Source organism: Nicotiana tabacum, chromosome 1 (genome assembly GCF_000715075.1).
Source record: "Nicotiana tabacum cultivar K326 chromosome 1, ASM71507v2, whole genome shotgun sequence".
NCBI lineage: Eukaryota > Viridiplantae > Streptophyta > Magnoliopsida > Solanales > Solanaceae > Nicotiana > Nicotiana tabacum.
Genome location: NC_134080.1, coordinates 44669126 through 44696654, shown reverse-complemented (window position 1 = coordinate 44696654; position 27529 = coordinate 44669126). Strand labels below are relative to the sequence as shown.

The window sequence follows — 27529 nt, the reverse complement described above, 5'->3', positions numbered from 1 at the left end:
TATCCAAGAAATCTTAGTCATGGGAGATTCGGATCTTCTGGTACATCAAATTCAAGGAGAATGGGAAACCCGAGACTTAAAGCTCATACCATACCGACAATGTCTACATGATCTTCGTCAGCGGTTTCAATCAGTGGAGTTTCGGCACATTCCAAGGATTTATAATGAGGTTGCCGATGCATTAGCTACTTTGGCATCAATGTTGCACCATCCAGACAAAGCTTATATGGATCCCCTACATATTCGAGTCCACGATCAACACGCTTATTGCAATATGGTTGAAGAGGAATTGGACGGTGAACCGTGGTTTCACGACATCAAGGAGTATATCAGAATGGGGATATATCCCACACAAGCCACAGGAGATCAAAAGAGGACCATTAGGCGATTGGCAAATGGATTCTTCTTAAGCGGAGGAGTTTTGTATAAAAGAATACCAGATCTTGGATTATTAAGATGCATAGATGCCAGACAAGCTACAGCTGTCATGTCTGAAGTACATTCGGGAGTTTGCGGACCCCACATGAGTGGATATGTGTTGGCAAAGAAAATCCTCCGAGCTGGTTACTATTGGCTTACCATGGAGCGAGATTGTATCAGTTTTGTGCGCAAGTGTCATCAATGCCAGATACACGGAGATTTGATTCATTCTCCACCATCCGAGTTGCACACAATGTCGGCACCATGGCCCTTCGTTGCCTGGGGCATGGATGTGATTGGAACAATTGAGCAGGCAGCATCCAATGGGCACAGGTTCATTCTGGTAGCCATTGATTATTTTACCAAATGGGTTGAGGCCAAGACATTCAAATCGGTGACCAAGAAAGCTGTGGTCGATTTTGTCCACTCAAATATCATATGTCGATTCGGAATCCCAAAGGTGATCATCACAGATAACGGTGCTAATCTTAACAGCAACTTAATGAAGGAAGTATGTCAACAGTTTAAGATTACACATCGCAACTCTACCCCATATCGGCCCAAGGCGAATGGAGCAGTCGAGGCAGCCAACAAAAACATAAAGAAGATACTTCGGAAAATGGTAGAAGGTTCAAGACAATGGCATGAAAAATTACCATTTGCATTATTGGGATACCGCACTACTGTTCGCACTTCAGTAGGAGCAACTCCTTATTTGTTGGTATATGGCACTGAAGCAGTAATTCCTGCAGAAGTTGAGATTCCTTCCCTTCGGATCATCGCCGAAGCAAAGATTGATGATGATGAATGGGTCAAAACCCGTCTAGAACAGTTAAACTTGATTGATGAAAAACGATTGGCCGTAGTATGTCATGGTCAATTATATCAAAGAAGAATAGCAAGAGCATACAATAAAAAGGTGCGTCCACGGAAGTTCGAAGTGGGTCAACATGTGCTGAAACATATTCTTCCACATCAGGTTGAGGCAAAAGGCAAATTTGCCCCGAATTGGCAAGGACCATTCATTGTGACCAGAGTATTATCGAATGGTGCACTATGCTTAACAGATATTGAAGGCAAATACATAGACATGGCGATCAATTCTGACGCGGTAAAGAGATATTATGCATAATTCTTTGAATGTTTGTATTTAGCATTATTTCGAAGATTGGAATGACAAAGACAATTTATTCTGCTATCCAAACACTATACCCTTTGCTTTCCCTTTTTGAGCCATATTTGTTTCTTTCCTACCCTCTCTTGGAATCAATGAAAATCAAATATGAAATAATATTAATAAAAAAAATCATCACTATTATTTGGTGAACTACGTTTGACCTGATTCCTCAAAGAAGGATACGTAGGCGCCTCACGGCTCGGTCATAGGGTGCACAATATGCATAATGTGCACAAAAAGAAACATCAAGAGACCCCAAATCAAGAATCTGGGGCAAAGAATTGTATTGGAAATAAGAAAAAGATTCCAAGAGTTGTAATTTTAAACCCATACCAAAGCTATTTAGCTTTTAATACCTTTTCCATTTCTAACCACATACCAAAAAGACCTTTCGATCAATCTTAGAAAAATGTTGAGTCAAGCAAATGAAGATGGTTCATAACACTCTGGTACAAACAAGAAAAGAAAGTAAAAATGAGAGAGTCTTATAGGTGAAAACCCACACGGGCACCATAAGGCGACGAAAGTTGAGAGAAAGTAAAATGAGAGAGTCTTATTGGTGAAAACCTCTATAGGCACCATAAGGCAAAAAGGAAGCAAGAAATGAACAAATGAGGAAAGTTTGTCGGTGAAAACTCTTTGAGATATTGCAAGTCCAACAGGTCTGTAAAATGAAAAATGAAGTTGGATTACGGAAATTTTGGGGAAAACAAAAATGAGACAATTAAGAGAAGATTGATTAAAAGACCGGGTTGATTAATCCGAAATGCATACGTTGATCATTGGCGCCAGTAACTCCAATCAGATAAGTTTTTATTCTTTCTCCAACAGTCATCCAAACTTGGGTTTTTCTTTTCATTCTATAATTGTCGAAATCAGCGCGTTTCGTCACTAATAATCTTACTTTTCTAAAGCTTTGAGATAAGTTTTATTCCAAACAAATAAGAAGGAATGTCAGGGTATACTACCAAGATTCAGGATTACATGAAAGGCAAAAAAAAAACGGCCATGAAAAGAGGGAGATAAAAATAATAAGATATGGGAGGAAGAAAAGTGAAATCAAAAGTGGATCAGCAATGTCAGGAGAGACATATGATTACGGTTAAAAGGGTTTGAAGGAAAACATACAGAGGGGAATCCTATAGTCAAGGATCAATTACAAGGACAAAACAGTCTTTTTCAACCATTCCAAGGCAATAAAACAAGACGAAGAAGAAGCCCCACCATCGGCAAGAATACCCCAGTTAACCACCATGCTTTAAACTAACGAAGTTTTCTTTGATTTAAAACAGGGGCAAAAACAACATTTGTGTCAGGAAACACTTGGTAGAGGATGAAGAATTGAAGAAGTCAGGCGTCCACCTGGAGAATGAGGATGAGAATTAAAGAAGTCAGGCGTCCACCTGGAGAATGAGGATAAGAATTGAAGAAATCAGGCGTCCACCTGGAGAATAAGGATGAAGAAGTTAAGAAGAAATCAGGCGTCCACCTGGAGAATGAGGATGAAAAGAATTAAAGAAGAAATCAGGCGTCCACCTGGAGAATGAGGACAAAGAATTGAAGAAATCAGGCGTCCACCTGGAGAACGAGGATGAGAATTAAAGAAGGAATCAGGAAAAACCCTATGAGAAGAATTAAAGAAGGAATCAGGCGTCCACCTGGAGAACGAGGATGAGAATTAAAGAAGGAATCAGGCGTCCACCTGGAGAACGAGGATGAGAATTAAAGAAGTCAGGCGTCCACCTGGAGAATGAGGATGAGAATTAAAGAAGTCAGGCGTCCACCTGGAGAACGAGGATGAAGAATTAAAGAAGGAATCAGGCGTCCACCTGGAGAACGAGGATGAGAATTAAAGAAGTCAGGCGTCCACCTGGAGAATGAGGATGAGAATTAAAGAAGTCAGGCGTCCACCTGGAGAATGAGGATGAGAATTAAAGAAGTCAGGCGTCCACCTGGAGAATGAGGATGAGAATTAAAGAAATCAAGCGTCCACCTGGAGAATGAGGATGAGAAAAGAAGAAGTCAGGCGTCCACCTGGAGAACGAGGATGAAGAATTAAAGAAGGAATCAGGCTTCCACCTGGAGAACGAGGATGAGAATTAGAGAAGTCAAGCGTCCACCTGGAGAATGAGGATGAGAATTAAAGAAGTCAGGCGTCCACCTGGAGAATGAGGATGAGAATTAAAGAAGTCAGGCGTCCACCTGGAGAATGAGGATAAGAATTGAAGAAATCAGGCGTCCACCTGGAGAATGAGGATGAAGAATTAAAGAAGAAATCAGGCGTCCAACTAGAGAATGAGGATGAGAAAAGAAGCAGTCAGGCGCCCACCTGGAGAACAAGAGAATACAATTAAAGCAGACAGAAGTCAGGCACCCACCTGGAGAACAAGGGAATACAATTGAAGTATTGAAATCAAAAGCCCGCTCATATGAGAAAGGATCACATTTAGAGTCAATAAAGCAGAGGAGTCCAACAAAGTCCCCAGCAGGAAACGACAAGAGTCCCAAAAGATGAAGAAAATACGGGACACAATGAAAAGGAATACGGAATAAGCCAAATGCCCAAGAGTCACCAAGACATCAAGACAACAAGGAACGCAGGGCATGATCTAGATAAGATTTTATAATTCATGTACCATAGTCTAGTTTAGTTTTTCTTTGTATTACCTTTGAAGCATGGTGTAATAAGGAGGTCAGCAAGCAGTAAAAGCAGCACAAAACAGCAGTAACATCACAGTCCCACGGTAGTCCCAGCTACCCAAAACTTCCCGAACTACATTGACCTGATTCCTTTATAGCCAAGGATATGTAGGAAACCTTTGAAGCAGGGGTTCAGTCAAATCTTTCAAAAAATGCTTCCCACGGAGTATTTGAACGGGAAAAAATCGCTCGTATCCGCTCACTTTATCTTTGCACGAAAACTCTTCGAGTTTCCGCACAAAGAGGGGCAGCTGTGAGCACGTGATTTTTGCCTCACGAAAACTACTCCAAAATAAATCAAAAAATAAAATAAATTTCTTTTAGTATGCAATTTTTGAGTTTGCGTGGTGTTTGTTAAATATTTGTGTCATATCCGTAAATGTTTACTTCGTCATAACAAAATGAAAATAAAAATAAAAATATATGTTTCATGCATATCTAGGATTTAATTATGCATTTAATAATTGATTCAAAATAAAATCACAAAATGCGCATTTGTTCTATTTTAAATATTTCACTGTGTGATTAATGTTTGGTTTGTGTGTTAAATAATTGTTAAAAGGTAATTAATATCTTTGGAAGGGTAATTTTTGTTTTTATAATTTTAATTAAGATTTTAATGATTAATAATAAAATTAGAAAATAAAAATATAAGTTGTAAAATGAAAATCGGACCTGGATTAAAATCCAGGCCCAAAACCAAGTTACCCCCCCCCCAGCCCAATCCAGGCAACCCAGGACCGGTCCAATTCAAGGCCAAGACCAAACGACGACGTTTGGTCACATTTTATCAAGGACCGTTGGATCAAAGCCAACCAACGGCTGAGATCCTACGAACCTAACCCATAATCTTTACCCGACCCTTTGACCCGATCCAGCCTGACCCCGAATTTCAACCAAACGACAACGTTTGGTTAAGTGGATTGATCTCAACCGTGCATCTTAATTGATCCGACGGATGAGATCAATCCACCCCACCCCTATATAAGGCCCAAACCCTTACCCCGGCCCCTAACTGAACACCCCCCTCCTCTCTACTGTTCATCATCCCTTCCGAAACCAAACCCCTAACCCTAGCCGCCCTTATTCCCCACCGCCTGAAACCCGGCGGCATCAACGCCGCCGGTCACCACCTTAACACCCCAGAACCCCCTGAACACCCTCTATCCGAATATGTTATCCGTTTGGCTCGAATCTCCCTGAAGGTTCTCGAATCTTCATTTGAAGATTCGAGCCAAACTCAGATCCAAACCAAACAACCCCTAGTTAACACCAAATCACCCCTAGACTTCCCTCACCCTTGTGTCGTCTTTGTTTCCCTTCGAATCTACCCGAAAATGTTCGTATTTAAAATCCAAGATCCGAAACCCTAAATTTCCAATCTTGGAATCTTTTTCAATACAAATGAAGGATTGAGGTTTAATCGACCTTAGTCAAAGTATTTTCAGTTGAAAATACTTCGACTAAGGTCTGTTTGATTTCAAAAAAAAGTCAAGTGGAATTCTAGTCTGAATAAATTTGAAGGATTCAGAGGTATTTTTCTATTTCTTTTGTGTATTCTACGTGTATTTTTGTTTGTTTTAATAACCTGTTAATTTTTCATATTTTTGTTTGATTAATTATGTCATTTTTGTCTCATACCCGTATGTCTGATCAAATAAATGAATTGTTTCTGTTGGTTATGTTTGTTCACAATGTGTGTAATCGACTCGATTAATTCGTCAATTAGTTACATTATGAATTCCCGTTTGTGATAATACTGATTGAAATAATCTGTTTCTATAGACTGTTTGTTGACAATTGTTGAAGATAATCAGTTTGATTAATACTCATCAGATTAAATCATCCTCGATTATATTTCAATAAGTCTGTCAAAAGAATGCTGCATGTATGTTGAATTTTAAACCAGTTGGTTCCAGGGCATTGTCAGTATATTGACAATGCTCCTGTATTTGTTTGCTTTTTAGTTCAGTTTTGAATTTCAGTTGAAATAATCCTGCATGTTCTGTGTAATGTTAGTGTGTTTTATTCAGGTTCAGTATTCAATTGAGAATCCTCTGTTTAAATTCAATTCTTGTGAATAAATGTGATATACTGTCTCAAATCATAGGATTGGTTATAGCTGTGAGAACAGATTGTAGAATCTGTTCTGATTTTTTCGTATAAAGACAGTAAAAAACAGTAGGTCAGGGGCATTTCTGGGAATGAAACAGTAAAAACAGTGTGTTAGTGCTAGTGTATTATAATGAAATGTTAGTGGCTATAGTTTAAGATAATAATGGGGAACAAGGGATAATGGGGCTGCTTAAAATCAGGATAAGATCATTTAAAGTATTCAAAAGCAGTTTTTAATGGAACTTTCTGATTTTAAAAGAAGAAGGGGGTCCAAGAAGCACTAAAAGGAAATAGGATAGACTTGTATAAGTACAGGGACTGGAAATTTGAAAAGGGATCAGATTTTAAGAGGGAATTTGGAGAGAGAGAAATCAGTTTTCAGACAGAGATTTTAGAGATCAGTTTTCAGAGAGATTTAAGGAGATTTAGATCAGATTTTGAAAGAGATTTTAAGAAAAAATACACCTAGAGTGAGATAAAAAGAAAGAGAATCAAGCAGAAAATCAGAAATGAAAATCTGAAGAGGAAGAAGAAACAGAAAAGAAACCAAAAGAGAACATTCACACACACACACACAATCTGACACAGATACAACAGCAGAAACAGAAAAATCAGAAATAGGAATTTGAAACAGAAAAGAAACTGAAATTTGAAATATTGTTCTTTCGTTGAATCTGTTCGGATTTATTTGATTCCATTGTTCAGTTAAAATCTGAAGTTTCTTTAAAAATACTGTTACTGTGCATCTTGGTTCCTCGGGTCTTATTATTGCTCAAATCTGTGGAAGTACTGATATTCTGCCAGTATTTTGTTACTGTTGCAACTGCTGAAATTTACTTTTTCTACCTTCATTTCCAGGTACTTATCTTTTAAATTCTATGTTGGAAAGAGATTCAGCATGACAAATCAATGAAGCTTGAATTGCAATTCTATTTTTCCATTTATCTAAGTTTGTTATTATAAATTTCAGTTTTGTTTCATGTTGTTTAATATAGTAGTATGCTTGACATGTTAATTATCAGCTGATCATTCTCTTTTGAAATATAAGTGTTGTAATAATATTATCTATTCCAGAATTTCATTAAAGTATAGTTATGATTGAATTGTCAAGATAGGAAATATGGCATGAAGTTGGCTATTAATTAAGTTTTACGACATTGTTAGGAGGTATAAAGTATTCTGGGAATATCAAGAAAATGTGTGGTTAGTGTATTTCGATTATTTGGTTGTGGATTAAGGCTAGATGATGATTAGTTGCATTTTATCCATATATGGCGTAATAGTGATTATGGTTAACATCAATAGTCGAAAGTGGCATTAGTATATTCCGCTATGTTTGCAAACGTCAAAATATGACGAATAATGTTATATGCAATATCATCTTATTAAGTCAATTATGTGGATTTGTTCTCTCTCTTAATAACAAATGGCCTGGGAATTTTACAATGCGAATGTTAGTGTTTAGCAATGATTCACATAAATTGAGAATCACATAATACCATTAAGAATATTTGGCGTAATTAGGGATACGTTCGCGTAACCTGATTATATTGATAAAAGCAATTCGAATTATGCGTACGCGCAATTTCGAGCGAATATTTAATAAAAGGGATTTCTTCGAGGATGTAAAAATAATTTCATATAACCTGGGATGTGCAGTTCACGGTTTAAATATAAGGGTGGTGACGTTCTTAATTCTATTTTAAATCACGAACATATGAATTTGTAATAAAGGATATAATATGATCAATTATATTGTGTACACGTATGCGTGACATGATCCCCGTAATTATGAAAGGTATATAATACGAATATACGTACGCGTAATTCGTTTATATAATTGTAAACAATAAGTAAAAGTGGTAGTAAAATCATGCAATAAAAACGTATTTAGTAAAAATCAAGATAATTAAGCCAATAATAAAAACAGTTGAGCGACCGTGCTAGAACCACGGAATTCGGAAATGCCTAACACCTTCTTCCGGATTAACAGAATTCCTTACTCAAGATTTCTGGTTCGCAGAATAATAAACAGAGTCATATTCTCCTCGATTCAGGGATTAAAACCGGTGACTTGGGACGCCTTAAAATTCCCAGGTGGCGACTCTGAAATAATTAAAATCTCGTTTCGACTGTTCTTCAATTGGAGAAAACTCCCTACGCGCCTCGCGGGCACGGAAAAAGGAGGTGCGACAGGGAATATTCCGCTCATAAAACGGCACGTGGGACTCGTACACTCTTGGTCTAATGGGAAGTGGAGGAGCATGCTCCCTCGTCATCTCAGGTTCGACATACACTTCCTCCTCGTCATCACCCTCATCAGGGAAGGGTGTGTCATCTCCAGACTCATCGGCATTTGTTGTCATAATCACTATCATCTTCCTGATTCAGCGCATCTGCCAAATCACGAGTCAATATGTCATCTATGGGCAACTGTGTGAGGTCAGGAACATCAAGTTGCTCGTTTTCACTGCACAAAAAGAATAAAATGATAAGCTACTCAACTAGATAAATAATTTACATATAGCTATATCACTTTACTTACAAGTCATACTGTGTTGACGTTCTATGATGGACATTTTCTTGTTGGTGATGACTCCCGGATAGACCACCGTGGTCCAACATGCCAGAACTACGCATAATCCAACTAGGAGCGGGGTCATAACTTGTAAAATTTATATCCGGACGGTACCCCTATGAAAAATATGAGTGTTAATACAAATCCAATTCAAAAGACTTAAAATAAACATCACTAAAGCGTAAAAAAAATGAAGTTTACCAGTCGTCTTGTGAATTATATAAAGTCAAAAAATTATTGTGTGTCTGCTCATTCGCCGATGGTGACAAGTTTAAATCAATGCAAGCTCTTTCATCAGGAATCTGTCCGGCAAAAACTGCTCTAGAATAATCACCCGATGACTGGGGGTTATCCCTACTATGCACACCCTCATTATCGGGAACGTCTTCAACCTTGACGTACATTTCCAACAATTTTATTACAATAAATTCCATGTATTCATCCGGAATCCGCAAAAAATCTCTAAGAGTTTCATCATCTTTGATGTTAAACTCAGAATAATAAGCAAACTCCTGCGGAGTCACAGAATACGGAAATCTACCGGTTACTTTAAGGTTCACCGAACGTTTCTTCACACTCATTTTTTACGTAACAACGATACCAATTTATCGTACTCCATTGTAAGCGGCAATTTAACATGACATTGTGGAGGTGAACTGTACCTCACAGAGTTATTCTCCATTACAACCTCACCCCCCTCCATATAATGAAACCCTTATTTTTGGCTTTTCACACATTATAAAAAAAAATGGTTGATAAGAAGAAGAGAAGTATGAACGAAGGAAAGTTTTGAATGGATTTTCATAAAATGCTAACGCCTTTAAATAAGGTAAGTCCTAGGTTGGGGTGCAGAATTTTTTTTATATAAAATGCATTATAATACCACGTTTTATGTATTTGGATCATTGTTATGTCAGTTATCCGCAGAACACTTATTGGTGGGCCCAAAAATTAGTGTAAAATGCAGTATAATACTACGTTTTACACTAAAAAATAATTATTTATGTCAGTCCTGCAGAACACTTCTTATTGGTAGGCCCAAATTGAAGTAAAATGTAGTACAATACTATGTTTTCCTAAAACGTAGTACTATACTGCGTTTTCCTATAAAAAAAATAATTTTTTAGTAAAATACAGTATTATAATGCGTTTTACTTTAACGGCTAACTTTCTGTTAAACTAAAACGCAGTATAATACTGCGTTTTAGTTAGAAACGTAACTTTTAACGTATTTTGAGTCCAAAAAATCATTATTTCAGTTTCGGACTCCAAAAAGAGAACGTTATACTTTTTGAAGTTAAACCTTGTTTCACTTGTTAGCAAGATGCCGAAAAATTACACTATATATATAAGATAAATTCTAATTTTTATCTTTAAATATTATGTTTTGAATCCCCTTCAAATAGCCCAAAAGCATAGCTTAGTGGTCGAGGGGGTTCAAAATCTTTGTAAGGTTTCAATTCCCACTAGCTACAATTTTGCTTAACTTTTTTTTAACTCCCTTAACGGAATTTCTGCCTCTGCCACTACTTGTTAGATTAGCCCCTCGTATTGTCTTAATTGCAATTCTTTTTGATCTTCAAGTTTGTATTTGACTCCAACATCCTCGAAAACATATATCACAACATTGCAAGAAATCAAGCTAACACTATGTTTGGATCATTGCTACTCATCGTTTTATAATGTATTATATTGTACTATACTGTATTATATTGTATCATTTTATGAATACAACGTTTGAATAGATTGTATCGTTTGCTGTTGTTAAATAATATTTTTGTTGTTTGGTTTAACTGTATCGTATTGTACTGTAACTGATAAGTTCACTAAAAAACCCCCGATTATTTTAATAAAATTTATCAAGAATTACGTATAAAATAATTTAAGACAACCTCTTTCTACTAATTTATCGTTAATAACGTAGCTTGAAAACAAGAGCAAAAACCTGGAAAAGAAAAGGTTAACTAATATTAACAACAACAAAATGATAGAAAGAGACAAAGAATCGAACAGAGACTTGGATAAAAAGAACGAGTGAAACTAACTCTAGAAAAGATGGGAGAAGACAAAGTAGGTCAATAGGTTAGAGATTTGGAGTTAAAATAAAATTTAAAAAATAGAATTATAGAGTAATAAGTAAGGGCATAATTGAAAAAGGAAATAGAAAACGATTCCACCACATTAAATTCGTTGTTTCATAAATGGGGCTTTTGGTTGTTCTGAAACAATGGATTTAACAATACGATACGATTTAATTTTAAATAAATAATCAAAATAAGCATTATTTTGGGATAACAATACAATACGATGCAATGGGTAACAACCATCCAAACAAGCTGTAAGTATTTTCTCACCTCCCATCACATAAACAATTAATTTGGGCCATGCAAAACATAGAATTAATCCAGTTAAAACTTAGTGAAGAATTAAAAGTATGTTTGATGTCCAATCAAATACCGTCATATAACATGAAGGGGATGAAATAATATATATTTAGTTGTGGATTATAACTCGGGTAATGAAATGGATGAAATAGTATGTATTTGTTTGTGGTTTTGTGGATTATAACTCGTTTAGACAAGTCAAAACCACTAAATTTGATAATTTTTTTTGTTACAATTAGGTCAACAAGTTTCTCTCTCTATCCATTTCTCTTGTTCTTTGTTTCTAGTTTTAGCCCAAAATATAAGGTTGAGAATAAACCCAAGAGTTGCACTACTTTAGTCCAGAATTTTGATGGGTCAATTTGTTCATATTTACAACTTATGAGCTACTAATAAATTATTAAAATGATATCATAATCATAAAAAGGGAAATGCTAAAACAAAAACATATAACCCAGAAAAGGCAAAATGAAGGACGTCGCCTGAGAGATTCGAACTCTCGCGGGGAAACCCCATGTACTTAGCAGGCACACGCCTTAACCACTCGGCCAAAGCGACGCTTACTGACATGTAAAGCATATGATTTTATATAATCGTAGCAGTCGTTGAATTGGCATATTCCAGGAAAAGCCCTTGGACTTCATATTGCTTTCCAGCAGAAAACTTCCTTTTGCATTCTTCGATCCCAAGCTTTTACCGATCAACACAACGAATCATAACGCGATATTTGTGGTTTCAAAGTATAATCAGAAGCTTGAAAAATGGCGACAGTTAAAGCAGTGATGGGGAATTTGACGGTGGCAGAACGACAAGTACTGACGGCAGTGAACAGCGGAGCATCAAGTCTATCATTGGTCGGTTCCGGATTCATAGTGCTCTGTTATTTGCTATTCAAAGAGCTCCGCAAGTTCTCCTTCAAGCTTGTCTTCTACCTCGCTTTATCCGTCAGTAAATTTGCTTTCACCTTTTGTCTACTCTCTCTTCTTTCTCAATTCTTAGGGTTAGTTTAATTTTTGATAAATTTACCGAGAGCTAGTCAATTATTGTAAAATTGCATTTTACATTTTTCTTCCTCAAAATGTGGCTATATTTGAAGTAATTTAGTTTACGTTTTTTTTTCATTGAATCGAGTAAAATGTGTAGATGTAGTAGATCAGGAGTTTGATTCAGTGAGCTTGGAGGTTTGGAATGGAAATGCAATTGAATAGTCAAAATACTTCTTCATTTTTAAATAAAGTACCTAATGACGCAAGCTATGGAAAATTTTCTTATCGCGGGTGGGCTTAAATACAAAAGAATAAAACAATGAAACAAAGTACTTGAAAGTACATATAAAAGAAAGAAGGTAAAAAGAAGAGAGAAAGAAGAAAGAACATGAAAGAAGTTGATATCTTTAGTCGAGGTGCACGCAAGCTGCACGGAACACCATGGTTATAAAAAAATAGAAAAAGAAGAAGTTGCTATCCATGTTGGTTCTCTACAATTAGTATTGTGACTGTTCCAATATTGGTACATCTCTCACTGTCCCACCGTGGGTAATTCAATTGTTGGATCAAATGTATGTAGCTCAATTGGATGAGAACTTGCATAGATGAGCTAGTAGCTCTAATGTAAATGCTGTTGACTGTATCTTTTACAAATAGATTGTAACTCCATACAAGTAGTTGTCCCATCTGCTTGGGCTTCTCAAAGCTTTGATACAAGGGATCATTTTATTTGGCAAGTAATGCGGAAGTTTCTTGTAAATGAAAAAGAAAAAAAGATGACGCTTCGCAAAGTTAAAAGAAAATGAAAAAACAAGAAAAAAGTTTATATGCATATTGGTTATTTTGGATTAGTTATTGTGATTTGTGACTGCACTGTTCCCAGAATCTCGTGGTCTCTCTCCCACTGTAGCTACACTGAAATTAATCTGAATTCAATTTAGATCGTTGATCAAATTGATGTAGCTGCAGCGGGGATTAGAATTTTAGTTACTGAGCTAGTAGTTCTAATGGAAATGAAGTTGACTTTGTGTCTTGAAATTGTAGCTTAAACAGCTTAAAATCAATCAAGCTGTTATCTCATATCCCTGGATAATATTATATCTCTGAGCAATTTATTTCGGTAGGAGTCCAGATTAGAGGTTGCTGAATTTACTCTGTTTTAAGTTTAGTTTTTATTTCTTGGTTAATATATTAAAAGGAGATTGTTGCTGTGTTTACTCAAACCGAAGGGCTAATGCGAAGTATTCCAATCAATAGAAGGGAAGAATAGGAAGAAAAAATGCATCTACTATAAGAGCATAAGTGGTAATCATGTGTATGATTTTAGATAATGTATTATTAACTAATGGTGTGTGCCTATCAAGAAGATTGAATACTCAAATGTTCCTTTTTTTATTATGACTTGCAATCTGTCATACGTAGTCGTTGCTTTAGTGATTTCTGCTCTATATGGTTTAAGTTTCTCTCATTTGAAGACTTCTTTTAATTCATTTGAGTGCAGGACATGTGCTGCAGTTTCTTCAGCATAATTGGGTATGGCCACCTCTCTTCTATAAGTTACTTGTAGCAGGCCACAGGGAATTGTCATTCTAAATGGTTCTTCTTCACTGTTAACTGTGAGTTCTTTTGGTCATGTAGGGATCCTTCCAAGGGGTTCTTCTGTTATGCTCAAGGCTATACAACACATTTCTTCTGCCTAGCCTCTTTCTTGTGGACTACAACAATTGCCTTTACTCTTCACCGAACAGTTGTTAGGCATAAGACAGATGTTGAAGATTTGGAGCCTATGTTTCATTTATTCGTTTGGGGTATCTTTTTTATCAGAGACAACAAATTGGCTTCTATAATTGGTTACTATGGTTCCTTTCTCTGTTTCTGAATGCATAAACCATCTTGTTTAATACTGATGCTTCTCCCAGGAACTTCAGGAGTAATGACAGTTATACGATCAATTGCCAATAATCATGAGCATCTAAGTCGGTTAGGCACTTGGTGTTGGGCACAAACAGGACATGCAGGAAAGGCAAGTATTTAGTGGTCATAATCTCTAGGTATCTGCTTTGCATTTTTCATGGTAATGTCTATTGAATTTTATTTGAATGTCATTTCCGTAGTTTATGAGCTTCAAAAATTGTGATAGTTTTGAAATACTGAAAACTTTATGGGATGGATTTCTATTACTTTCATGAATAAAGTTGACATCATAAAGAAATGCACGATGTAATTGATTGTTGATTGGCAAAGGAGTTCTCACATTTAATCACTTATTTTAATTCATTTTCCTTTTAAAGGAATCACAAGATAGGGGTAAAGTCTTCCCGTCTTCGTACATATTACCCTCCACTTGTGGGAACACACTGGGTATGTTGTTGTTGTTGTTCCTTTTTAAGGAAAAAAGACTTCTGATTTTGGTAAAACAGTACAGATAGATGGTCGTATTTCAGTTGTTTGGGCTATTATATTCTCTTTTAGCTTGAAAGAGCTTTTATCAAATTAACTTTGCCATGTTCTTTACTGCAGGTTACCCACTTCATCACATTTTATGCACCTCTTTGGGGTGCCATTCTTTTTAATGGTGTCACCTATTTTCAAGTAATACGGATGCTAAACAACGCAACTCGTGTATGTTACTCGTTGTCTTTGCCCTTAATAATTTATGATTCCTTGTATCGTTCATGAAAAATTGGGTTCTGAAGATAGTTGTTTCATTTCAAGTATGCTGATTCTTCTTCTAATATTCCAGATGGCAGTGGGCATGTCAGAGAGGTCATACCAACCAGATCCTCGGTCAGATAAGAAGGTACACAGAGCTTCCTCTGCTAAGTGAAAGTAAATCAAAATAATATCTTTGAGTATGGGGCAGAGCCGTCTCATTTACTTTTCTTGTTATATGCTCTGTTTATCAACTGTTACGCTGTTGGACATCTTGCAGGCACTAAATCGTTGGGGTTACTATCCCCTCATTCTTATAGGATCATGGTTTTTCGGCACAATCAACCGTATACATGATTTTATTGAACCAGGTCATAAGATATTTTGGCTTTCTGTTCTTGACGTTGTAATGGCTCAGCTCATGGTAAACCCTACTATCTCTTGATGAATTCTCTCTTTTCTCTTCTCTCTCATGTGGTTGTGGAAGCTGTACAGAGGGAACTGTTACACTCCTCAAATGAGTATTTTATGTCCTTATTGTACATCAGATAGATTGCAGGCAGTCATATACCTCTTTGTAAACTAGTACTAACAAACAAATTCTCTCTGGAAAGAATGCTTTAGATCCTCCACTTCCACAATAAACAGAATTTCAAGAGTAATGCCACTAAGTATTTGCTACAACTAGATGGTGAATTTTAAACTGATTATTTTGTTAACCGAAAGCTGATTAGTTTGGTCTGAGTGCCAATGTTTATGAGTTAGGATTCTTGGTGGATATGAAGTTATCTCTGATTTTATGCTGATGTTTAGTTTTGTTCCACTCTTCCTTATAACAAGTTGGACTCGAAGTATTGACATGTTCTTTCTTGACAAATCTTCTATGCTTTGTTTAGGGTCTCTTTAACTCAATAGCATATGGTCTTAACAGCTCAGTCCGTAGAGCAATTTATGAGAGATTGGATCTGTAAGTCCTCCAGTTCTTTCTGTATTATACTATTCGTTTTGCGTTCAGTTTTTTGCAACATTAAATGGTATAGACCCTATTTGCCCCCATACATCTTTGCTTCCCTTTTTTCTTTTTCTCTCTCTTGGGTATTACTGTGTGATGGGGGAACCGAAATGGCAGTACCAAAGCCAGTATGCACTTTTATCTCTTAGTAACATTTGGTTTCAAGAGATTATAACTTGTCAAGATCGTTTGTGTTTTCTGCTCAATATTTTGATAGAGTTTTCCTTGTCTGAAGATGAATATCTACAGTAGTATCTAACTGTATGTTTATTTGCTCAAATCACCTTCATGTGTTTACTCATAGGTTTGTGGTTCAATATGTGTGTGACCTTTTCCAGATTACCAGAATGTTTTCAAAGATGGATTCCAAAGAGCTCGAGGTCAAGAGGCCAACAGCAGGATAGTGAATTAGTCTCACTAAAGATTCAAGATCAGCAATAAGCAATTAGTAGAATTTTGTGCTTGTACATTCATCCCAGTGCTTCTGCCACCACTTCCCTCATTGGACCAGCTTGACAATTGACAATTGCATTGTGACAGCTCCATTGCTCGAACCCAGGTTTTAGGCTCAGAACCTTCCACCAAATCTGCTTGCTCCATTTGCTTAATGCTTGGTCGCTTCTCCCTGATTTCTGAGTCTACATTAGTGCCAAAGTTGTTTTGTTGATAAGTTGGGGAGTATGTATCATTCTTTTAACCTTAATGCTGTCTTCTGATTGTTGCATCAGTAATATACTCCAGGAAATTGACCCAAGCGATTTCAGTATGATCAGCAGAAGACACATGACATATGATTTGCGTATGAAGCCTTCAATTTTAGACAAGGCTGAATATTTGTTTCTGATGTACCCTGAAAGAAAAAGAACTAGTGCTTTGTTATTTACTGCCAATGCTTGTTTTGAAATTACTAATTTCATTTATGAATCTCTTGATGATGTGAACGATGTAGGTCGTGGTTGAGGAATATTAGCAACTTGCCTGACTTGTTGCAATCAAATTCTCAAAGAATTTTTGCATAAAGCCTTTCTTTTTATTCTTCAGCATATAAGTATCGTGTCACTGCAACCAATCGTCAAAAAAAGAATGTCTTTTCAGACTGAAATTTCTAAAAGATATTGGACTTCAATTAGTACAAGATTACTCATTCTAAAAGCAATATGGAGACTGGGAAAGCGAGAGCAATTTGTTTTGATCTGCGGGTAAATATTTATTTCTTAAAATTATACTGTAAATGAACTCTTCTTATTTAGTAACAAAACTAAAAAAATTATAAATTTCTGGTATTTTAAATTTTGAAAACTCGTAATAAAAAACATAATAATAATAATGTGTTGGAGGATTACAACTAACATTTCTTTCTCGTCCAATCTTGAAATATAAAACTGAACCTGTTAGTCATTACTGTTTTCTTCTTATTGGAAAATTATATTCTTTTTATGGGAATTATTCTACTCATATTATAGCCCCACCCCACTCGCCAAGTGGGGTAATATACCCAGAAAAATCACACATCAAAAGTTTGTCCATGCGGTAATTACTAATTACTAACGGGGAAAAGTATTATTTGCAGTTCTGTCATGCTTCTCATTTTTGTCCATCCAAATAAAAATCACTCTACAATTTTTCCATTCAGATCACTTCGCATTGGTGTTAAAAAAAATTCCAGAAGCCAAACAACAGTTGGTTGGTTTGTCATTATTGCTGTTTTTAATATGTATAATGATTGGTTGTATCTCTTTCTCAGTAAATGCACAGAAAATTCAACTGTTATGGCATTATCAAGTAAAATAGCAAAAACAGATTTTACTTATATAGTAACAGAACCTTCAATTCCTATTGAAGCCAGCTAGCGGTGGAGTTTGCCTCAAAATTTTCAAGAATATTTTTAGCAAATATTTTCAAATTTTTTTAGAAACTGTTTTAATAAAAATATTTTTAAATAGTGTTTCGATTTATGCAAAAAGATAAAAACTTTTCTTTCTTAGTAGCTGGTTGAAAACATTTTGCTAAAATTAAAAAAAAAAAAATCAAAATTTTAAAGCAACCACCCCTAAATGAGACAAAAATTTGGGACAACAATAATAATGAAAATGGAGAAATGTAAATTTATAGTATTCAGATCCAGAAATACACAACAACAGAAGGAAATGAAAAAGATCAACAGGTTTACAAACCACAGATCCAACAATCTAAAACCCCAAAAAAAAAAAAAAAAAACATCTCCATTATCATTCTTCCATATAATTTCTATGGGTAAAACAAGAACCAAACCCATTACAAGTAACATTAAAATTCAGAAAGTTTCAAGCACAGGCACATGGATTATCAACGACCACAACATCCTCTTCACCGGTCCTAAAAAGCAAATATCCGATCGACAGACCCAAAACCACGGCAACAAAAACGCCGCCGTTAAATGACATAATAGCTAACATAAGCATATACCCAATCGCCGAATTAATCCCAAATAGAATCGCCGTAGCAAATCTCGCCGAATTCCACACACCGCCGACGGTCGGAAAAGAGTAAAGAAGAGGTGTATTCACGGCGGCGTTGGACGACGGCGGAGGGTAGTTTTTCTTGGAATTTGAAGACAGAATCTTGAATCGCTGACGGCGATCTTCCATGTACTGGTAAAAAACGGAGACGATGAAACAAGCGAGTAAAGCGAGGGCATAGCTTGACCAAGAATCGGTTTTCCAAAAATCGAACAAAAGGGTCACTTTGTTACCCCAGTAAAAGGTCATGTGCATCATTTTTGCTTTGATTTTGAGTTTTTGGAATTGTGATCGGAAGAGAAGGAGTTTTGAGGTGGGGTTTTTTAGGAAGATGATGGGTTGATTTGTTGGAAAAGTATGGACCTTTGAATTTGTTGTTGTTTTTTTGGCGGGGGGGGGGGGGGAGGGCAGGAGGGAGGGTGTTGGAGTGAGAATGATGAGAAGGTGAGGAGATTGGTTTGTTTAGTTTAAATTGTACTATTCATTTGCCTTGTACTGTACGTTTTAGGACAATAGTTTATGTCTATCCTATAAAGTTGTACTACTAGTTATCTTTGTCCCAAGTACGTCTTCGATTTTATATTGAATAAACACTTTCATTTTAAAGTCCAAGAAAAATTGCATTAAAAAATATTGCATTTCTTTTGCATACTTAATATTTTATCGTTTGTCCACAAACAAAACAAAAATAAAGTTAGTTTTTAGTAGTAGTTTACAAGATCTCGAATTCTCACAGTGACCTTTGGATTCTTAAGTAGTGGCAAGGAGGAGCACATAGGAATGCCGACCACTACATAAGTCATTAGTGGCTGAGAGAAAGTGAGCAGCACCTTATATAGATTGGGCGGAGCCAGGGTCAGCTCAACCATAAGGCCACTAAAACAATGACTTAGGGCCCTAATTTTTTGGGGATCTCATTTTTAAAAAAAAATGCATTTTATATATTATTTTTTAAAAAAATTATACATATAAAAATATTTTTGGTTCTTATATACAACAACATCCCAGTAATTTTTGGTTCTTATATAGTGGTAAAAAAAAATAAGATCACTAGATGATGAGAAATTGAAAAGGCATTATCTTAACCTTGAATTTTCTTTAACACATAATAGTTATTCTGATGGTTTAGATTTATTTTTTGAATTAAAAGTATTAAGAGAAATAATAAAAGTAGAAGATAATGATCTAATCAAAATAAATCAAATAAAAAAATAAATTCATTTCCAAATACATATATGGCTTATAGTATAATGTTAACAATTCATGTAATTGTTGCCTCAACTGGAAGAAGTTTTTCAAAACTAAAATTAAATGGATTAGCTATATCATCAATTCAAAAGGAATTAGTAGAACAAATTGATTATAAGATAATAATTAATGATTTTGTATCTAAAAAGGCTAGAAAAGTAGACTTAAATAAAAATATATATGACGATCTTTCCTTTTTTTAATTTTTTTTTAAAAGTTAGGGCCCCTCGATGATGTTTGGCTTTGGCCCCCGATTTTGTTGAGCCGGCCTTGGGCGGAGCTAAAAGAAGCAAGCCCCTATCAGAGAAAGCAATTGTTGGAAGCTAAGCAAAGTCACGAAGCTGGCTGACTACGCTCAAGCAGAGCTTAGACTCGGAGGGGGTGACTGATCTCGCCACAGAGTTCAAGAGCGAGCAAGACTATCTTGGTAAATGTAATAAGAACCGGCTGCGATATGAGAGTTAGCCCGTCGACGACTGGTGATTCGGCAAGCGATTGATTCGGCACATCTAAGTATTCTCTGCTATGAGGATGAGGGAGAGGTGATGCGAATAGTGGAGAAAACTATAATATGGGATATCGTACCACACTGAACAATATTGTGAAAACTTTTTACAATATGAGTGTATTTTTAATTGATTACTGCAAGTTAATTATTTTATTTTTTAGGTTACTAAATTAGAAGTATCATAGAGTTAATTACATGTTGTTACAAGTCATCTTAATCATATGTCTACAAAATATACATTGTGGTCATAAGTTACACTTTTCTTTTTTTACATAACCTTCACAAATTTTAAGAATTCAATTTTATTAATTAAATTACGGAAAAAGGGTCAAAAATATTCCTTTATTATGTGAAAAGGATCACGTATACCCTTCGGTATACTATTGGTCTACTATAGCCCCTGACGTTATAAAATTGGTGCAAAAATACCCTTAGTCCGTTAAATTGTCCACCATGTCAAGCATTATCACACATGACATGATTTTTTGATGATGTAAATGTCACGTGGCAATGTCACTTCACCACTCCAACCTCATTGTACCTCCTCCTACCACTTATTTCTCTCTATAATTGCCTAAACCCTTAAGGATCTATAACAAAAAATTTCCAGAAAATAAATTAGCTAAACATGAATACTAAATTTTCTTTACTTTCTTTTCAATTTTTTAAAGATGACAGCCTTTTACTTAGTATTTTACAAGGGGAGAAACGACTTTTGGAATCAAGAACATAAATTGTTGAAAAATTCATACCAATTAGAGAGAGAAATAAAATTAAGCTGGCTTTTCTAGCCAGTAATTATGAAAAACTTATCACACAAACACTAATTAAATTTCACATGAAAAACACATATCTAGAATCAATCAGACAACTTAATTATGAAACAAACACTAATTCATTACCCATATAATATATACATTTTGAATTTTCACATAAGAATATGACAATAAGTGTAAGATCCCTTTTGGGTTATTCTTACACTTACTTCCGCCAATCTTAAAACTATGAAATTAACAAAGAAAATATTAAAAAGGAAATTAACCCTCTTGTTACTATCAACAAATACCCATAATATTTGACTTCATGATTACTTTGCTATAGATTTTCCTTTAGCAAAGTTTATATTTTTTTACCCCAACCATAGATAAAGAAATTAACCAAAGATTTTTGACCTTTTTCCCAAATATGTCTCTTTATATGTTAACAGCACGAGTAGAAATTCAGTGGCATCTCGCCGCCGGTGATCCGCCGGAGACCATTCTCTCAGTGGCAGTACTAGTTGAAGAAGCTGAAGACTTCATTGAAAATCCGTTATCGGGAGACCCGAATAGATGTATATCCGACATCTCGAACCGACCCGAATCGCCAGGAAATCTCATGTAAGAACCCAACGGCGATTCATTAGTCATTCCGCCTTGTTTAGTATTTTTGTAATCTATTATTGCTTTGTGCATAAATGGAATTAATCTCTCCATTTTTGGGTTATTCATGTTTAGCTAATTTTTTTTGTTATAGATTTTAAGGATTTATGCAACTATGGAGAGGAAGAAGTGGTAGAAGGAGGTAAAATGGGGTTTGGGTGGTGAAGTGGAATTGCCACGTGGCATTTACATAATCAAAAAATCAGGCCATGTGTGATGATGTTGGATATGGTGGACGATTTAACGGACTAAGGGTATTTTTGTATCAATTTTATAACGTCAGGGACTGTAGTAGAGCAATAGTATAATGGAGGGTATATGTAATCCTTTTCACATAGTAAAAGAATATTTTTGACCCTTTTCTGATTAAACTATTTAAATTTTGAATCTAGGTGTGATAGTTTTTATTGAGCTAATTTTTCAATGAATATTTTCTCTTCTTTTTCGAAATATTTCTTCATCTATAATTATATTTATGTATACGCACGGTCGAAATCAGGCTCATCTATTGCATGACAGATTGGGATTAAAACGTAAGAGATTGAAGATCGACCCCGGGTCCCATCGAACCTGGATACGAGGTTAGAACGTCCGACTTCGAAAACATCGAATCCATGACCCCGGAATCGACCCTGACTTCGAATGAGCTCGAGAAAACATTTCCAGTTCGAATAACGGAAGGCCATAATATCTGTAACCTATCGAGTATCATGGCGGGAATCTTGACACATATCAATGAGAAACCAGCTAATTAGCAAATCATGAGATTTTTACCTTTTATAGAATTATACCTAAAGTAGGATTCCCCTACTATATAAAGGAGGTCTGATTATTTGTAAAGCATATTGTAACATCCATTCAGAAGCAATATATTGTTATTTACTCTTTAATTTCCTTTTCAACTATGTCTGTACACTGGTCAAAGTGCTTTCTGCTAAAAGGGTGGTTCTTCCTCGGGGCTGTTATTTTCCAACTCCTGTGGTTTGAATTTACTTTATCATACTTTATTTCTGATCATAATTTAACTTATCGCTTTGCGTCAATTTAATCCACGTATCCTTAAAATCACCTGCAAATTCAATTATTATTGTAAGCACGTGATTTTTGCTTCACGGCCGATCACTCCCAAAGAAAATAAAAATAGGGACAAATGACTTCGCTGTACAATTTTTCGATTTTTCCGTGACATGTGTTGTTTGTGGGTCTGTCCATTTCGCATTCAATCATTATCAAACAAAATACAAAAAAAATATGTGTCATTAAAAGAAAATGCAAAAAATATATATGTGCATCGTCCGTTCTAGGTTGTGATTTAACTTACTTAAACATTTTAATTTGGTGTGATAATTATGTTGAAGTACTACATTGTTGTTGTTTTAATTTCATTTGTTTTATTATTTATTTGTTATTTTTTATTTTTTTAAAATTAGAAAACAAAAAGAAAAGAGTTGAAAATCGGTTTGGACCCAAAAATGAAACAAGAAAACAGGCCCAAACCAAGCACTCAAGTCCAGTCCAAATCAGGGCTGCCCAGGCTCATCCCAAAACGGCGTCGTATAAGGCATCTGATCTGAGCCGTTCAACCACACTAATCCAACGGTCCACCTCAACACCCGTAACCCGACCTGTTTAGCCGGTCCAACCCAACCCACCACTTAAACCCAAACGACCCCGTTTTAATATCAAACGACCGCGTCTCACCCCTCACCATCAGATCCAAGCCGTTGAGATCATCTGATCTAACGGCTCAGATCCAATCCCCTACTCCGTATATAAACCCTCTATCACACCCCACGCCCCCTATCCGAACCCCCCCTTCACTCGTCTCCTTCCCCAAGCTTTGAACCCCCAAACCCTAGTAGCCGCCTTGATATCCCATTCACCAGAACCCGGCGGCACGAACGCCGGTGACCACCCCCTTCACACCCCTGAAACATCCAACCACCCTGAGCACGAATCCACTAACCGTGTACCTCGAATCACCTCCCATCGTCTCGAATCTGGATTTGAAGATTCGAGACAAAACTCGATCTATACCAAACCTCACCATCTTCATACCAGACACTCCCCTGACCCCCCTCGTGACCAAACCAGGTGTGGTTTGGTCCGAATCTACCCACAACTTCTAAAAAACCAGATCTGAAAATCCAAACCCTAGAACATATGAACCTGGGAAATCCGGCCGGTCTTGACAGGGGTTTGAGGTCTAATAGACCTTAATCAAGGTGTTCTCATGTGAGAACACCCTGATTAAAGTTTGTTCGGCCTCAAGGGTTCAAAGTTGAGTCAGATTTGGGTCATTTTGATTTCAAACTTTTTCGGTAAGTTTTCCTTTCTCTTTGTTTTAGTTCTAATTAAGTTGTCAGCATGTTTCGTTGTGTTTGTTTGTTATTTTGGTATTTTTCATTCGAATTTCTTCCATCTCTGTCAAAGGCTTTTTTATTTGGTCAGTTGATTTTCTGTGTGTTCTGAATGTATTCTGTGGTATACATGATCGTCAATTAGATTATTCGTCAAATGAGTTAATTCATATAGGCTCCCAGTAATTGAACAAAAGTTGTCTGATGCCCTTTAGGTCCCTGTATGTATTTGTTTATATGAACGACTGATTGTTACCTGTTATAATTAGTATAGTCGACTCGATAAACATCGTCGATTAGTTCTCTATAACTAATGGATCAAATGAGCTAATAATTTCACATGACTAAATGAACCATGTCACTGACTGAATGCCCGACATTGTTTGAAATGGGTTGGTTTGCATTACAAAACGACTGAAAGGTTCAACCCATGGGCAGTTCTGGATTGGAACCTTTAGAAATTCAAAATACCCTGATGCTACAATGGGTTGGGGCAGTAATAATCAGAGTTTAACAGGGGTAGTCTGGGGTTTGAAAAGAACAAAAAAAAACTTAGTTTAAATGAGCTGACAAGTAGGGTACTAATTTAGGATTAAACTAATGCCAATAGGGAACAAGACACAAGAGTATGGGGTTTAAAATGAATACTTAAATGAGCCCATAACTCTTGATTAAAGAATGAGCCAGGCGTGGGGAACAAATGGCTGGCATCAAAAAGATGCTTAGGCATGGGATTTAATAGGTATGGGCAGTCTGCAAATTGGCAGAATCCGGGCAGCTGAACTGCACTGGTTGTTTGGCTTATAAATAGGCCATTCCAGAACTTAAAAGGGGTTGGAAAAAATTTAGTCTTAGGAGAGGTCTTGTGAGTTAAAGGAAACTGAAAATATAAGGAAATTTCCAGAAATACTGTAACCCAACACTGTCTGAAAACGACAAAGGAATTCACATTGGTCAAGCTGTCTTGGCCAAGTTCTGTTTGTTTGCTCTGGTGGAGCTTCTTGTGATTGTCGAACTGCTGGTGTTGCTGCATTGAATACTCTGTTATTTTTGTTGCTTCACTACTCTTTTCTGGGATTGTTTGTCTGGGGCTCGACCATCTGTTGGTTTTCTTTGTTCTGGAAACTATTGCTGTTTGTCTGTGGACTGTGGAGAACATTTGTGGTTGTTGGTTTGCTGCTGTGTTGTTGTTGTTTGGTTGTTGTTGCTGTTGCTTGTTGCATACTACTCAACTGATTACTCTCCTTCTTCCTTTCCTTTCCTTACTAGGTACACGATTAATACCACCAATGTAACTTGAAAATTTGAGCATGAATGCCAAAGAGAAGACCTGCAGATTGTTTTTATATATACATGGATTGTTGTATTAAATGTCGTGTAGTATATAATAGTTACATTTTCGTTTGGGCAATAGAAGTAGCCTGCATGCTTAGTATATCAATGTAGGTTAGTGAATGCTAGCTCACATATGTATGCTGTTAGATGAAAATATTCCCATTGCAATAAGTTATATCTTAGACTTAGTTTGACTGTGTAGTATATTCTCTAATGTAGGCCAAGTATGAAAACTATCCACTACTAGTTAAGTTCTTTCCCTTCTGTCAAATTGTCGCATATAAATTGATAAACTCAATTTTAGAACAAAGAACCAGTTAAGGGCCTCAACCTCATGAAGGTCGAGCCCAGATCGAAATAGACCAAGCAGGCCCGCATCGGGTAAACAGTGGCCTAAGTCTGGCCCATCTCGCATGAGTTGGGTTCGGGCCCATAATGTTCGATTAGTTGTCCATGGGCGTAATCACGTTTTTTATTATTCTGTAAAAGCATTTTGAATCCTGCTATAAATAAGCCTGCTGTCACACCTCCTTTTTCCGCGCCCGAGGGGCACAGGGGAGTTTTTTCCAATTAAAGGACAATCGAAACGGGATTGGTTTAATTATTTCAGAGTCGCCACTTGGGAGATTTAGGGTGTCCCAAGTCACCAATTTTAATCCCGAATCGAGGAAAATAATGACTCTATATTACAGTCTGCGTACCAGAAATCCGGATAAGGAATTCTGTTAACCCGGGAGAAGGTGTTAGGCATTCCCGAGTTCCGTGGTTCTAGCACGGTCGCTCAACTGTTATATTTGGCTTGATTATCTGATTTTAAATACAATATGAACTTATGTGCAAATTTTATCTTTTAACCGCTTTATTATTATTGTTTTTACGAGAATGTGAACGTCGCTTAAAACACGTCTTTGGACTGCGTCACATGAAATGCACCCACAATCCGGAACGCATTTTATTTGATGTTTTGAGATTTGGATTTGAGTCGCATGAAATGCACACCCGAGTTTAAGAAAATTAAATTATTAAAGGCGCGCCTAAAGCAACTAGCGCATTATTACTTTGCGGAGGCTGTGAAATTCGCTAAACGACCCTCCTGAATTCTAAGTAATTTTAAACAAGTATTTACTGAGGGCCCCACGCTTTGTGTTGTTATTCGGCGAGGCTCATCTCATGCTTATTTTTTAAAAAGAATTTGCAACGTCATGGAAATGCATCTCATACCACGTCACAGTCAATGTACCCGTGATTAGAGGCACATTTTGATTTCGTTGAGATTTGGATTTGGGTCACATAAATGTGCACCCGAGTTTAGGGAGATAACGTCATTAAAGGCGCGCCTAAAGCAACTAGCGCATTATTATTTTTGGGTAGGGCCGTGAAACTTGCTAAACGGCCCGTCCCGGAATCTAAGTATTTAATATATACATTTAGAGGGCCCCGCGGCTTGTGCATTTTTTTTTCTTTTTATTTTTTTTTACTTTTGCGAGGCTCGTCTCATTTTCACTTTTTAAGGGCAAACTTAAAACAACTACGATTTCCTACTAGTGAAGCCATCCGAGATTAAACAAAAAAACGATTCTAACAGGTAATAATATCCATGGTAAAAATGAAAAATAGAATAACCTCGTTCATATGCTCACATTTACTTTGAGCATGCAGTAACTAAACATAAAATACCATTTTTAACACAACAACAAAATTGCATTGTTGACATTCATACATATCGAATATTTTCATTTATTGCCTTGAACCATAATATGCAAAATGAATGAAATGAAACAAAGGATGAAGAACACCAACCTTCGAACCTCGACAATCCTAGAACGACAAACAGTGCTTCCTACGGAACTCGGACCGGACTTCACTGAACAAGGAACAAACAACGAAAACCCCGGAACAAACTCGACGCACCGGACCTCGACTCAACCTTTGGACCTTGGACTGGAACTCGACCTCAACACAAGGTCGAGCAGCTCACCTCCATGAACTCCGGCTCAGCTAGTGGCGTGAAGCTGACGGACTGTTTAGTCGACGATTGCGGGGGTCGACGGGCAGTGTTTAATGGTGACGGGGTGATGGTTGTCGACTGGAAAATGACGAGGGCGTTGGTTGCGACAGTAGGGTGGGTTGTTTGG

At 36.5% G+C, this 27529-nt stretch overlaps 2 protein-coding genes and 1 non-coding gene across 4 annotated transcripts; 1 reads left to right on the top strand and 2 right to left on the bottom strand.

Annotated features, from left to right (window-relative positions):
* Positions 1 to 11850: 11850 nt before the first annotated feature.
* Positions 11851 to 11932, bottom strand: TRNAS-GCU (transfer RNA serine (anticodon GCU)). The gene has a single exon. It is a non-coding gene; the product is annotated as a tRNA-Ser (tRNA).
* A 92-nt stretch (positions 11933 to 12024) lies between these two features.
* LOC107802730 (G-protein coupled receptor 1) lies at positions 12025 to 16948 on the top strand. Of its 2 annotated transcripts, XR_001651876.2 has the most exons (10): positions 12025 to 12318; positions 13862 to 13893; positions 13999 to 14168; positions 14280 to 14383; positions 14881 to 14982; positions 15104 to 15160; positions 15293 to 15436; positions 15909 to 15979; positions 16363 to 16583; positions 16753 to 16948. XR_001651876.2 is itself a non-coding variant. In XM_016626281.2 (9 exons), the coding sequence occupies exons 1-9, from the start codon at positions 12136 to 12138 to the stop codon at positions 16463 to 16465; spliced, it is 966 nt and encodes a 321-aa protein (XP_016481767.2). In that variant the 5' UTR covers positions 12025 to 12135; the 3' UTR covers positions 16466 to 16948. The 2 variants fall into 2 exon arrangements, 1 of the variants encoding a protein (XP_016481767.2); XM_016626281.2 differs by having other exon boundaries at positions 16363 to 16948.
* A 1379-nt stretch (positions 16949 to 18327) lies between these two features.
* LOC142162650 (copper transporter 5) lies at positions 18328 to 18780 on the bottom strand. The gene has a single exon (XM_075219047.1). The coding sequence runs from the start codon at positions 18778 to 18780 to the stop codon at positions 18328 to 18330; it is 453 nt and encodes a 150-aa protein (XP_075075148.1).
* Positions 18781 to 27529: the final 8749 nt, after the last annotated feature.

Bases quoted from the DNA above. Each gene is read 5' to 3' on its own strand.
- LOC107802730 (XM_016626281.2), top strand. From the start codon at position 12,136: ATGGCGACAGTTAAAGCAGTGATGGGGAATTTGACGGTGGCAGAACGA. The intron at 13,894-13,998 runs GTATGGCCACCT...TTGGTCATGTAG, and splicing joins AGTTTCTTCAGCATAATTGG to GGATCCTTCCAAGGGGTTCT. The intron at 15,980-16,362 runs GTAAGTCCTCCA...GACCTTTTCCAG, and splicing joins ATTTATGAGAGATTGGATCT to ATTACCAGAATGTTTTCAAA.
- LOC142162650 (XM_075219047.1), bottom strand. From the start codon at position 18,780: ATGATGCACATGACCTTTTACTGGGGTAACAAAGTGACCCTTTTGTTC.